The sequence below is a fragment of the Amblyomma maculatum genome, chromosome 1, assembly GCF_055883805.1.
Source record: "Amblyomma maculatum isolate TAMU_Amacu chromosome 1, ASM5588380v1, whole genome shotgun sequence".
NCBI classification, from domain to species: Eukaryota; Metazoa; Arthropoda; class Arachnida; order Ixodida; family Ixodidae; genus Amblyomma; species Amblyomma maculatum.
This window is the reverse complement of record NC_139344.1, coordinates 234,814,587-234,829,774: the sequence shown is the minus strand read 5'-3', so window position 1 is coordinate 234,829,774 and position 15,188 is coordinate 234,814,587. Positions and strand designations below refer to the sequence as shown.

Below are 15,188 nucleotides of genomic sequence, written 5' to 3'. Positions count from 1 at the left end.
GAGACCGTGAATATAGAGGTTAAAGACGAAGGAAGAAGTGCTGTAGTTTGTTCAGCCGCCAGAAATGATTGTTTGGTTTGTCGCCAGCATGACGGGGCGGGGAGTCCAGTCAGATTCATCCAATATGTCGGCAAAATGAATCATGTTGTGCGACACAACTGAGCCGCATAGAGGACGCGTGTGTGTGTGTGTGTGGGGGGGGGGGGGGGTAGTGGGTAAGTTCGTGCGTGCGTTACAGTTTGTCAGTTAATTCATAATTATACAGGTGAACAGGAGGGTTTGGTTAATGAGGCTTGCAAGTAGCTATTGTGAGTCTAGGTGACGCTTGAATCTCATATTGTAAGGGTGTCAAAGCAGTGCAACATTTCGCTTGTCGCTTGCGAATTTCCTCTTGAACAGAGAGAACCTACTAGGAAGGATTTTGCATGCACCTCTGACGCTTCGTTTGTAGTAACCGGTGATAATACAATGATTCAAGGCTGCCGTGAGGTTGCTTCAACCCAGCACGTAGCAATACAAAATAACAATGACCCAGTACAGTTAAATTTTCTCTAAACGATTTCCATTTCATAGTCCGCAAACTCTATGATGCGTTTGCTTCTGACATTTCAATCGCGAGACGTTTCTGGAGGGTGAGTGCGACTCAGCTGCGAAGTAAAAGTAAAAGGTAAAAAAAAAACTTCACTTGCAGAGAATTATGCGGAACCTGTTGGAGCGTAGATGCGATTGCATTTTGTATTTTGTTTTGAAAACTGGTTGCTTTGTTCGCGCAATAACAGTACAAGCGTTGTCAGACAATCGCGATAAGGGTTGAACTTTCTGGAAATGAGGAACACGGGTAATAAACCAAAAATTGCAGAACATTGCCCGCAGCAGGGTGCATGCATCGGTACAGTCCCCCCACTCGGGCTGCACATCCGGATGCACACATTTTACGTCACGCTTGGTTGCAAAGAGAAAACTCTTGGAGCAAGCTCTCGAGGAATGTTTTTGTATGTTTTCGAAGTCAATGCCATGCTGTCCTCAAGAGAAAAACAATAAACAAATATGGACGAAAAACACTACAGTGGGCCTACCTGGACGATCAAATCAGACAAAACCTCTCACTAAACAACTCGCGAAATGGTGTGAAAAAGGGGGTATGAATTTCAATGTCAGCAAAACAATATGCATCAGCTTTACTCATAGAAGGATACCGAACATATACACTTATACTACAAGGGGCACAGCTATAACAAGGTCAGACACTGTGAAATATTTAGGTGTGACGTTCTCAAGCACACTGAATTGGGCTACTCACACTGATAACACATGCACAAAGGCATTCAGGCAGCTCAATTTCTTGCTTCAAAAATTGGCTACAGCACCACCTCGTGTCAAACTTACTGCTTTTAAAACCCTAGTTCAGCCGATACGTGAGTATGCCGGTATCGTATGGTGCCCACACCAATTCTATCTCGTTGTTAAACCAGAGAAAATACAGCTCGTGACACTTCGTTTTATTTACTCCGGATACTCGCCGTACGACAGCGTCACTGCAGTACGCAAGCAAGCAAACATTCCGACTTTAATATCAGCATGACGTGTCTCTGCCACGAAGTTCCTTTTTCTTCTCGATCACGGGCATATAAACATAGATAAAACGAAGTACATCAAGCGCCACCCTTCCAGCATTCATACAGAATCAATCATCACATATGGATCAGATGCTTTTCGTCGCATTGTGACATATTTAAATAATCATTCTTTCCCTGTGGTATTGGAGCATGGAACCGCTTCCCAGAAGAAATTGTGAATGTTGATTCTGTTAATTTATTCGAAGTGTCTAAAGGTACGTCCGACGTATCCATTCGATTCTCGTAAAGATACGGCGGACGTCGATATACAGGCTCATGGCTATATGCACGTCGAACGCGGCCACATTCCGCTTGCTACGCGTGAATGATCTTATCCTCTATGATATCAGCTAGCCGGACTCTCGATAGTTCGATGAGGTGCTACGAAGAGTGCATCCGTTCTAACATAGAATACGGTCTTCACTTAGGGTTGTGTACGGCAAGCATCGCTGTCACGCACATAGCTGCAGGCGATGCTACGTACTGCACCAGCTCCACCAGCTGGCATCGAGATACGCACATTCACGAGCAGCTTTCGCTTCGCACTAAACTATCACCTCGATCTGCCCGTAATACGAGCGAGCTATTCCTAGCATTTACGCTGTCTTAGGTCGTGCATCGACCTCCGAAGATCTAGCGCTGGCACAACACACACGCACCTCGCCGTGCAGAACATTCAGCAGTCCAAAGTATGTATGTGAAATGGCATTATGCTTGTTCCTCACATGCAGACCGAGGAAACAGGATGTTTCTAGCTAAATTCTTCGTTTAAATTCTACCTCAGAGTCGTGGCAGAAGACATGCCGAATCTACTAGAGGCCTGCGCTGCTACTGCGGCGAGCTGCACATCGACTCGTCGAGGCGAAGACCTACTGCACCGCACCGCAAGAGTGCACAACCGGAAAGACGGAAGCGCGAATGATCCGATTTCCATGTGAACAGCAATGTTCATTGTGCTTAGCCTGCATCTTTTTCTTGTCGTTGAATTTTGCGTACATGTAGTTTAAACCTCCGCATGCTCGAGGTTAGCGTGACCCGACTGAACGGCCGCGCAGCTTTGAAACGATCGGGATCGATATGCATGCATCGCCGGACTTAGGTACGCGGTAGAAAATGTGCGCTGCACATTTCGTTGCAGAAGCTGACTCTTGGAATTTTGCAGAGTGTGCCATGCAAGTGATCGTTGCTACAACCACGCATCCATGTTCCAACGGCTGGCCTACCCCGAGGCGCATAAATGTTCAACCGTGGACGTATCAATGATCGAAGAGAGGACAGATTTTCACAATATTGGGCGCGAAATCGATAGCTACCAGTGCTCAGTGTTAGAGAAATTCTGTCTTGATCATGCGCAATTCAGTGTTTCAGGTGTGGTCTGTAGCTATAAGTTTGAACAGTTCGCCTGTCAAGTCAGCGGCGCCAGCGATGGACCGGCGGAGCGATTTTCCGCGTTACACCGCTGTCTAGCTAGAAAGCCTACCTAGGCGGCGTTTGACATTCAGCTGCTTTTTGTGGGCCCCGTAATTGAAAGCAACGCCTTCAGAAACGCGTTAAATGTTAAAAAATGTATTCTCTTCAACAGTTTCACTCCAGGCTGTCAAAGCAGGCGGACGTTGATAAAACAGTTGAGCACTCCAGTCTTTAGAAATCTGTAGAATCGCCTTCAGTTTGTAGAATTATTGGAATAGGTCACTTTCCGATCGCTGGGACATAGACCCTCATGACAGCGCTGTCACGTGAATAAGGACCACACCAGACCGAAAGCTTTTCTCATATAACATAGCTAACCAAGGTATACCTTACAGCATTGTATTGATTTTTATGGTGCATAAGCAACTAATGCTGCCATGCACCAAGAACAAGCTTGTGTAATGTATTTATTTTGTGTGTAATGACTAAAATGTTCTTTAGGATGTAGCTTGTTTAGGAACATTTTAGGAAACCAAAAATGCAGAAAATTTGCACGTCTCTCCTAGAATCATGCTGGTATGGAAAAGGATCTGTTGCAAAATTGTACAAAATGTTTCCTCTTATTTTCTCGACTCTGGCGCACGTGTAAGATATGGTTTATTGTTAGTTCATCTCCACACTCCTTGCATATTGGTTTGTCCTCTTTCATAAGTATGAAGCTGTGTGTGAGGTGTGGATATGTGTCTTGTGAAGATGACCTAAAATGGCCTCCATGTTGTGTTTTTGATTACTGCATGATTTCCATTCCTTAATGACAGGTTTGACAAGTATAGTTTGTAGTTTATTTCATTGTTTCAAAAATCCTGCCATTTCACTCTCACTTTTCTTTGTACAAGCTTCTTGGTATCTTCATGCAGCATATTCACCCTCTGTAATTTAGCATTGCGTCAAGGTAACCTAGTTATTTCTTTTCATCACCTTTCAAGACAACTGTCCCGATTGCATAAAGTGTAGGGTTTCTGACGACAGGAACTCCTTGGAAGTCGTAGAAATAAATGAGATCCACAATCATGAGCTATCTAGGGTGTGCATATACATGTCCATCGCTCAGTGGAATGGTATCAGTACGCTGTTAGAACAGGTCTTGTGGTAACAACAACCATTGTCTGAGGTGGTCCTTTAATGGGCATTGAAATGCTATGCAACTACAGGTACTGATAGAACTCTTGATCATGTTATGTGATGGTGCGATCCTTGCATGCATATTAGGTATACATTTCAGAATCTGCAGTGCACCACTTGACCATTTGCCACCAGTTTGTGTGAAAATGTATTTGTCATGCATGTTAACCAGTATTTAACAGATGACCCCTGTGCACAAGCCAAAAGTGCCACGAGCCAAATGTCACGAGGCCACACGACATGGCAGGAGCTGTTAAGTCAAGCTTACAAAGTTATATTTGAAATATGTTCTGCGACGTTTCAGCTCCAATTAAGAAAGGTTGAGGCTTACAGAGGTCTATGCCAGGTTGTCTATCACCTAACAGGGCAGCCTACGACCGTATGCTAATGAGTATATCTGAGATAACAGAGACATGAATTAAGGAATTAGTAATTATGTTTGTAGCAAAGGGCATGTAAATTAACGGGAATCCACAGTGGGATCTGCAGACAAGAACCATTAATGCTGGCACACCATACCCTTACAGTGGAGATTAGGAGTCTCCCTAATTTTTTTTCTGCTCAACGCTTATTTCCTTTGTTCTTCCAGATGAGGAAGATGTGAAAATGATAGCATCGAAAATTCCAGAGACCATCGTTAACAAGGATGCTGATCCCAACAGCGTAAAAAAGGAATTTCAGAAAAGATGGGTAACTAGTAATGCTGGCAACAGTTGAAACTAAGTGGAAAGGCATGAAATTGAAATGTAACATATGCAGAGATATGTTGCGAGACGACCAGTCTGTGGTGTGCGACATCTGTCTCCGTTAGTTTCATCAAGTGATTGGCCAAAGCAGATGGGGCTTGTGGTTTTGTGATAAGTGCAGTGTAGTAGCATAGATGCAACCTTGCCCATTAATAATTGGAGTGGAGTAAGTGCATTGTTTTGTTTTTGTAAGATGTTCATGGTTTCCATGCAAACATTATGAGAAATTTTTTCCTAGAGAATGTTTGCTGAAATGTGAATATAATGTGCAATAAAACTAATGTTTTATTGCTATTTACTTTTTCTTGTATACATTAGTTCTGTGAAGAAAACCACAGGCTAGAAGGAAATGTAATGGCATGCATTTTGATACTTGGCCCCGTTGTGCTGGCTCAGTAGTTAGAGTGCTTGGCTGCTGAACCCAAAGATGCAGATTTGGTTCCAGCCACAGCAGAGGCATTTCAATAGAGGCGAAACAATAGGCTGTCATGCACCGTGCGGTGTCAGTGCATGTAAAAGAACCCCAGGTGGTCGAAATTATACCAGAGCCCTCAACTATTGTGTTCCTCATAGCCGTAGTTATTTTGGGATGCTAAACCAGATATATATCACATCATACTCTGAGTAAGATGCTATTCATGGTCAGTTAATCATACACTAAATGATCAATTTTTTTCTGCATGGTACAGCAGCTGTTGTACAATTTTACTTTAGCCTTCATGAAGAATATCACACTGGCTCCACATGGCTTTCTGTTGGCCCTTGATATGCGTCACAATCACACACCCGAGTATGTATTTGTCTAAAGGCACCTATGCATGCAAGGAGAGGACCATTACTTTCCACTTGTCAGAACTGAAATGCATGATCCACATCATTTCTGCAATTCAACTGCTTGCTATTTGAACTGTCCAGCATTGATGCAAGTTTCAAAGAACTGCAATTAGAAAATTAATCTAAGCAGCAAACCATGCCAAGAACTGCTTCGGTTTCATCTTTAGCAACTGTTTGGGAACTAAAATTAGCCAAATGTTGCAAAACATAGATGAGAGGTTACAAAATCTAAAAAACAATGCAGCCTACCTGTGGCATGTAGGGTTTCACATCCTAAAGTGACATATGTAGCTATGAAGAATACCGTAGTGGAGAGCTCCAGACTAATTTGACTGCCCAGGCTTTGTACTTTGCATTGACATCTTGCAGAAAACAGAAGCATTTGCATTTCACCTGCCATCACTGGTATTAAACATCACGACCTTGGGGCAAGTAGCCGAACGTGCCACTAAGATGTCGCAGCGTGTACGTACATGCTATACATGTCAACCTTTCTAGCATTAAAGCTGTCACATGCATGGCAGATATTCATGTTCAGCTTTGGACTGACAAGTTTAAAAGTGTACTATTTGTGTTTTTCTAGCATGAAAAACAAAGGAAATTAAGGAAAAGCAAAAAAAAATGAACATAATATGTTGAAAAAACACTAGTCATTACCACATAAAGCATATTCGTTCCTTTATTAATGATAAAGTGGCCTTCAACAATAGTACAAAGCCTGAAAATTTCGAAAGGTGCTGTGCCAGGCAGCTATTTTACAGAAACCTTATCCATTTCACCAGTAGGAATGCGCATCCCGGCGGTGTGTGCTGGGCACTTATTTTTCGGTCCACTCCAACATGCGAAAACTGCATCATGTGCATTCCCATTTTCCGAGTTTTGAGCTCTGTAGTACAGGCTAACAAATTGTCGATGACTTATTTTCGTCTGATTGTTGCACAGCGCGTGTAAATAAATTACTACTGCACCTAATAAACACTGACATGCACGTGCAACATCGCCGATCATAAACGGACACACTGATGTCCGTCCGGGCATCGGCGCACTCATCACAGCACTCTTCGTAGTCTCACACAGCACTCTAGTAGGACGTAATCCGTAATCACAGCATCTCACGGTAAGCACAAACCACACCTCCAGTTGTACAACAAACACGAATGACGCGATGCTTGGGCTAGAGACACGCCGGCGGTGCCCAGCTTTTTCAGCGCCGCTTGTACTACGTAGAACTTGCAGCACCAAACCTCAATGCGAGCAGAAAGCGATGCGTTACGTGACGCATCTCATCACATATGGAAGTGAGGAAACTTTGAAGAATCAAAACTACATAATTACATAACGACCGTCGTAGACGTTAATCCACATGATAACGAGGACCAAATGAGCGGGCGTGCGGGCCGCGGGCTGGCCGTCAACACCGCGATTGCATGCGCTTGCGCTTGCCACCCTGCCGCGGTCCAACTCACGTAAACCTATCATCATGCCATCACGTAGTATATCACCCATTCTAGGCACTGTTCTTGCCACTGTACTATTCTTTGTAATTTCACATTTCACGCATGCAGTATGTATACATACTTCTTGCACCTCGTACGTATACGTATACACCATGACCATGCGTACACCTCATACCAACTTCGATTTGGCTACATATGGCTACCATGTTGTTGCTACAACCACATCTGGGGATCTCGGATCCGTCCGGCTTTCCCGACGGATCCCAAGGCCCATATCGGAGAAAAATGCGTTGGGTCCGTCGGAAGAACCCTACCGATCGGGTCCGTCCGCCGTACCTCTGAAAAATATTTCCCGGATCCGTCCGACGGATCCCGAAGAAAAACGCACCGGGTCCGTCGGACGTACCTTTAAGACCACTGATCGGGTCCGTCGGACGTACCTTTAGCCACAGCCTAATTTATTTGAAACTAAAATCAGCGCACTTCTGTGGGGATAGGACTGACTGTGAATATCCTGCAGTTCATTGCAACTTTGATTTGCGTGTTTCTCTTTTTCTTTTTTTCTTTTTTTAAATTGTACTGTGAACTGCTTCATGCGCTGTTACACTTTCATTTTGTTCTTTGCTCTGTAATTTTGCTGTTCTTTCATTCTTGATTATTTGCCGTGTGACCCACTCCTGTATGAGCCTGTAAAGTCTTACAGTAAATTTAAATAAATAAATAAATAAATAAATAAATAAATAAATAAATAAATAAATAAATAAATAAATAAATAAATAAATAAATAAATAAATAAATAAATAAATAAATAATGTCCTTCGCACGGAAAGAGTATAATTTTAAGCGGGCCGGGCATGTTTTTTTTTTTTGTTGTTTTTTTTTCGCTATTCTCACGCGGCACGGGTGCTTTATCTTTCTCGGAGTAAGCAGGGCTATGGAAGCCAGGTATTGCGTCAGCTCATGCATGGGAGGTCGAACTCAGACGGCTGTTGACCTGCATGAATGAATTAAGATCTGTACGCCAGGTTTATGCTGCACGAGAGGGTCTTTCTTGATGCCAGCCGTACGATAAAGTCATCTTCTCAGTGCACTCTCGCGCTGGCAAACTATGTCCAATCGAGAAGTGTAAATAGCCCTGTGAACTCGGCCTCGCTTCAACTGCCATTTCCACATCTCCGTATAAGTGCAGCAAGAGAGTGGAATGCACGCATAAATAGGATGAAGCAGTTTTCGATAACTTTCGGTGCCCTTCAATGGTGCCCATTAAGGGCTGACGTGTGAATACCATGAAGGCAACCTACTTCGTACGCAACGCTGATGTGCAGACTGCACAGGCGCCTTGCTCGGTTGCAAGAAGAACAGCCAGGGGCGTGAGCCGTGCTCAGGAAGCGTGGCCTATCTTCAGCGCCTGGGCATCCGTGTTCACGTCTTGTATTTCGGTGTGGCTGGTGCAGGGTTCCCGAGCGGCGCATTCGCCAAGGGCGAGGACGGCAGCGCTCGCTGCTTGCGCTGGGCCAGGGACTTCGCTCGCAACTGGCACGCCGAAACCTCGCCCTCTGAGCCCGACCTGAGCGGCACCTGGGTCTCGCAACGGTACGCGGGATCTTTGCTCTCATGCCCGTTGTAGATGTGTAGCACTCGTAGTCTCTTAGCTGCCCCTATCTAACAGCACGCACACCTCGGAGAGACTGCTCAAAGTCGACGACCTCTTCTGAGCGATTTGTGGATACGGAATGCCGAGCACGATGCAAACGCGGCCTGCACCAGCTGAGATTACAAATGAGCTCGCATGCGTTCGCATGCATGTGTCGATGACTATAGCCAAGCCTGCACGATCTGTCAGGGTTCTAACAGCCTGTCTCGCGCCGGTCCTAATGGACCAAAGGTACCAGCCAATAAGGACTCGAACTAAAGTGTGCAGTGTTGTGCTCGTGCTCGCTAAACTTTTCTAATGGAAACGTTTACCGAGCAAGAGTTTGGACTTTGTCAGCTAAAGTTTGGGCAAGACGGTGACTGATGGCGTAGCGTGCGCTTTCCTGTCTCTTGTGATACCAAAGCTGACGTTCGTGCGACCGATAGATGTCGCCTAGAGGGCCTAGAGCGTTCAGTAGATCACAGCGAAATCTGTTGGAAACCGTATCGCCAACACAGGTAGCGGACTGACAGTGGGACGCCAGCCTTTCGGCGGAGATCCTATTTTGGGCATGCCTATTCGCTACCTACAACCGAAGCAAGGTCTTTTTTTTTTCTTTTTCTTTTTTTGAATAATGCAGGGTTGCTTGAATACTTTCTGGAATACGTAACGAGAGGCTTCTGTGCCTTTCATTACCGACAAATAACCTGTGTCGTATACCATGCCGGCTCTCCCGGGAAGCTAGCTCCATTGTGCGTACCTTTTTCTGCACTTTTCTACTGGCACAAGCGGAAATGTTACTTCCTTTGAACATACCTAAGTTTCTCTCTTGCAAAGAATAAAAATTTTAAATCGTGCAGAGACAGAAAAACACAGGAAGTTCTTTTCATGGTTTGTGCGGAAACTGTACCGCTCAGTGTTGCCTCCCCCCCCCCCCCTTCCCCCTTTTCGGAAGGAAAGGTGAAGGATTCAAGGTAGTTTTATTTCTCGTCTTTTGATACGCTCCATTTTGAACGACTGCGAATGCACTGACCGCGCAAATTAAGAAAGTATTCTAAATTGCAGTGACCTCAAATATTGAAACAACAGCTCTTACTACATCGCAACCCACTGTTGTATCTAGAAACCGATCATAGGCCCACCAGTTTGCGGAATACATAAAGGACCGTCCGAGGAGACCACCTCGCTTCGTCTGTACATGATGGGGAAACCCTCCTAGGTACACACGCCCTGTACAATGACGTAACGGAACAAGATGAAACTGAGCACGAACATTTCTCAAGGAACGTCCTGCAGTGTGCGCGCGGAAGGTGAATTCGCTCTCACTATCCTGGGAAGCTCCGCTGAGAATTTGGGTTGAAGACATTCGGGGCTCAAGAAGGCAGCAAAAGCCTTAAATTTGATGGAGCAGGGATATAACGAGTTAAGGAAGAACAAGAACAGTTCAAAAGAGTCTCAGGATGGCCGGTGTATATACAACGCAGTGCAGCGCCGATTGCTCATTACATGCCGGCATTAACGCGGCCGGTCTGCGCTAGAAGATCGCAACGCCTGAGCAAAGCTGGGGATACTGCTTTTTCCCACCAATCTGTTCCCCACTGCAAATGAAGTCCTCTTCCCAGCGGACCCATAACGGCGCCCATGCCCGTCAAGCTCGGCTGCAAAGGAAGTACCGTGCGCCACGCGGCACGCTCGTCTCCTCTCCCTTTCACCCGGCTCCATTTCTTTCTTTCTTTCCTTCATCTTTTTTTTTTTTTTTTTTTTTGCTTGTCCCGCGGCATGCCCACGTTGAGCACCCTTTCCTGGCCGGGCCGAAGTGGAGCGCAGCAAAAGGAGGAAGAGGAGGACGCGACGATATTCTCAGACACAGTTGGACGGTCCATTTGCGCAAGCGAACTGGGCCCGTAGAGAACAAAGGGCTCAGCGAAACAATGGGTGCGGAATCGCAAGGCAGAACAAAACGGCAAGGAAAGGCTCTCTCTGGCTGCTGCAATATAGGAAACAAACTTAGTTTCTTCTTCACTTGCCTGCCATGAAACCCAATTAAATCTACGCTGCCAGTGCACTTTTTCGGTTACGGTGCATAGTGTCACGTGTTCCCTCCTCAGCCTATTGCCTGTGCCACACGATCGCGATTCCCTTGTTTCCCCAAGCTTTCGTCACTTGTGCCGCAGCGCACACGTTTCCATACAGTTGTTGAATGTGGCGGATGTTCGGTGGTTTTTCATAATCGTATTTTTTTGTTCTCCGCACCTCCTTTTTGCAGTCATGCATGGGGTACTTGAAGAGCTCTATTGAGTGCCGGGGGAGGAGAAGAGGCATTGTAGATTTTGCACTGTGTTTATAATGCGAAGTCGAATGATGTGGTTAGTGGTCTAGAAATTGCTAACTAAGACAACGAAGGGCCACTCTTCTTAAATGCGACCAGCGGTCAATCTGCACGTATGGTTTCAGACAGATGTGTAACACGGGACCACAGTTTCATACCCTAAATTGTCGAGAAAATTCTCGTATTGTATGTGACAGACCTTCGCGGTATTGAGAAACGGCAGCCAGCAATTAATCCTGCATGAAGTAGAGCAGAAATTGTTGAAACTGAGCCGCTCAATGGTTGCTGAAAGAAACTTTTAAGCCGTTGCTGACGCCAGTGCCCGGATTCTGGAACCTGGCAGCGATATAGACTTTGGGTTTACGCGCGGAAGCTGACCATCGGCCCTCTAAAAGAATCGAAGTTATCAGGCAATGCGATAGGACGTTTGCTGGCGCGAGAGAGAGCGGCGAACAGGTCGCTGTTATTTGGCATCAGAGTTCATTTCGTGACCAACACGCTATAGCTGGTACTTCCGTCTTTCGGATTCAACAAATCTGAACGCAATTAAATGGTTCGAAAAGATAATTAGGAACGTCTCGTTGACTTCGGGGCCCTGCCTACGGCGTCGTAGCGCTTAATTATGCGCATACTTTATAGCACGGCAAAGTTTTTAAGCGCTAATGCTCCTTTTCGCGAATCTAGGGACGCTAGCAGCTTAGCGGCGAATTAGACACAGGAAATTAGACGCCAGCCCGGGCACGTGGCAGGCCGCAGAGGTCGCAGCCGTTCATCCATGAATGAGAGCGGCGAAAGGAAGAAATAAAAAAGGAGCCAACGTGGCCTGCCACCGCCAGCGCTAAGGGTATATACCCTGCTCCGCATCGGCACGGTGGTCGTATGCGTGGGGCAGGGTCGCCGTTATTGATCGTACACTTTGAGTGACGTGTTCAGAGGTTCATAATGTAGTCGCTCAAAAAAAGGAGAAAAATAAGCCCAGAAACTTTGTTTAAGTTGCCGGCAGCGAATATATTTCGATCTCCTGCCTCTCGTGGGATGAGAAATTTGCCCCCGTTCGTCCGCTTTCCGCCGGTTGCCAAGAAAACGCGCTTGAGTTTCATAAAACGTGCTCTGTGGACGCTCTAAAACTTGCTCTATGCATTCTGTGCCCTCCGCCTGACGTATTTTCACTCGTCCTAACACGCGCACAGGCGGCGTGGTGGAAAGCGTAGAGTTAACTCCTCTGTTATGGTAAGCGCTAACGTTATAACGTGAGGTTGAAGAGATTGTAAAAGCACTGCAAACTTAAACAATTTCAGCCGCAGACGAAAAGCTTTGTTTAGCGGTGCGTGTCTTTTACCGAGACGGCTTGCCGCTAACGTCGAGGCTTGAGGCCAAGCACACAGCCACGATTTGGTCTGCCTAAAGGAAACGGGTGACGGCCCATTGGGTGAACAGGGCGCGAGGATTGAGAGTGAAACGTTTAATAGCGCAGCCAACGAAGGGGGGTGTTAAATGGTATTCTGTATTCCTCCTCAGTACTCGGTATGTGGTGTGTGCACAGGAAAAGCGAGTGAACTGCGAAAGAGGATTAAGAATATTGTTAAGTAGCACGCGGCGTAACAGTAATGGTTTACGCCGCCGATAATTTGTAAGCATCGCAGACCGCTTGTCGAGCTCGTCAATTTCTTACTACGGTGTTAGGTGTCCTGCAGTAAAAGTTTACTGCCACTTTCGCGGTCTAGTTACTTTTCCTTCCTATACAGCACTTCCCTTGTTTGGTAACTAAATCTAAACAAGAGTGGTGGTGGCGACTTAACTTGATACAGACGTACTGACGGCATTTGACGCAGAGAAGTCCCAATCTTGAAGGCATGGCGGAGGAGTGCCATCTATAGTCGAAATGGCTGGGGACAAATTGTCGAAGGTTGCTGGTGTTGTATCCAGAATGCGATTTTTATTGATGCAGCGTATTAAACAGATGTTGTACAATGCGCTATTTTCTTCTGTTCTTAACCCCGCCGGGGTGGCGCAGTGGTTATGGCGCTCGACTACTGTTCCCAAGGATGCGGGATCGGATCCCGGCCTCGGCGGCCACTTTTCGATGGAGGCGAAAAGCAAGGCGCCCGTGTGCTGTGCGATGTCAGTGCACGTTAAAGAACCCCAGGTGGTCGAAATTTCCGGAGTCCTCCACTACGGCGTCTCTCATAGCCTGAGTTGCTTTGGGACGTTAAACCCCATAAACCAACCAACCATTTTCTGTTCTTAATTATTGTTTTTCGGTGTGGGGTACCATGTCATTTACCAATATTAAACGGCTGCATCTCATTCAGAAGAATATTGTTCGTAGTATTACCAATTCTTCGCGATTTGATCACACTACACCGATTTTTGGGGCACTTGGCATCATCCCCATTCACAAGCTGTATGACATTCTACTTTTTAGGAGGTACAAGACTGATATTTTAAAACAACGCTCATTCATGACACAGCTGTCTCTTTTAAAAGCAAAAAAACCAAAATTATTCTACTCGCGCTCGTTTCACATGGACTGTGCCAAAACTAGAACCAATTATGGTCGCCAAATGTTGCGCTATACTCTTCCTTATTTGCTAAAGAATGTACAAGTAAACTAATGTATACAAAACACTATCAACAATGTTGCATCACTGTGATTTTTACTTGTTTTTTTTTTTGTGTGTGTATTATTGGTAGTTTAAGTGTTTCACGTTCTGCTTTATACCCTATTCATATACACCTAGCTGCTATCATTGTATTGTAGAGTTTGTTACTTCATTATGTAACTAATGCTTGTTTGTGCATACTGCTGTCAACTCTTTGTAGGGTGCGTCGACCTCTGTCAAGCCTTTTTCTGGCTTTTTGTCGGCGTACCCAACATCTTCACGATGTTGAATAAATTTAATTTAATTGAATCATCTCCGACCTTGTCCACATCTGGTTACTATTAATTTCTATCCTCCCACCTATACCCTACGTGTTTATTCTGGACTCTTGCTTTCAGGTGTTCAATTACGTGAAAGAAGGAGATAAATATTTAAAACCAATCGCATGTGAAAAAAACAAAAACAAATTTTTCCAGACGCGAAATCTGTCATTTGAACTCCATATACATTAAAAGTATAGTCTGTTTTGACCTTTTGTGGAAGCTTTATGACGAGTTTCCTTTCCAATATGATGGCAGGCGGCTGCCACCTGTACAGAAGAGGACACAAAAATCCAAGGTATTGTCCTAACATACTGTGGCCGGGGGCACCGAAACAGCAAAAGAAAACGTGCAGCTGCTCTGCCAGCGTACACATCGCTCCTCCAGAAGACGACAAACAGGAGCTTAGTAATTCGGGAAATTTACATAAGCCTCCCCTCCGCGAGCAACGTTAGCTCTTTAACGGTATTTTTCTGTCCAGCTTTGTGCGTACAAACTTAATGAGAGTATTTATCTTTTTGTGTGTGTGGATGGGGATTTCGCGTAATTAAGATCCCCCCCCCCCCCATTCTTTTTCTTTGCCGGTATGCAAAGTGTGCAGTTTGTAAAAGCACATTGTTGCAAATGTAAGGGAACAAGCATTAAATTTATTAAGTTAGTCAGATTCAGGGACGTCCGGACCTTTACCAGCCCAGGCCCTTGGGGAGAGCTATTTTGTACAAATGAAGTTGAGGTACGCTAATGCGTGGCCCAGAGGTAACAAGATTATGCTTCGAGGACAGATCCTGCAGCCAAGAAATGTAGACACGACATAGAAGCGAAAACAAATGCACTTCATTTAAGTCCTCTTAAGGATGGTGCACATTTCTCTTCCATTGCGAAAGAAAAGAAGGAACACGTGAAGATTTCTGTAAGTGCCTTTTAAGTGCAGTACCCTACTCTTGAGCCTAAGTGGTGAACGCGTACGAAGCGCTGCGCCCTTCAAGGCAAAATAAACAGGTGTAAAACACACACACACACACACACACACACACACACACACACACACACACACACAC

At 45.4% G+C, this 15,188-nt stretch overlaps 1 protein-coding gene across 1 annotated transcript in view; it reads left to right on the top strand.

Moving 5' to 3' along the window:
- LOC146205917 (protein APCDD1-like) overlaps positions 1 to 15,188 on the top strand; it is a 214,952-nt gene that overhangs the window by 44,471 nt on the left and 155,293 nt on the right. The window contains exon 2 of the mRNA XM_084590583.1: positions 8,700 to 8,838. Within this exon, the coding sequence (XP_084446709.1) occupies positions 8,700 to 8,838 (139 nt within the window). The remainder of the gene's footprint in view (positions 1 to 8,699; positions 8,839 to 15,188) is intronic.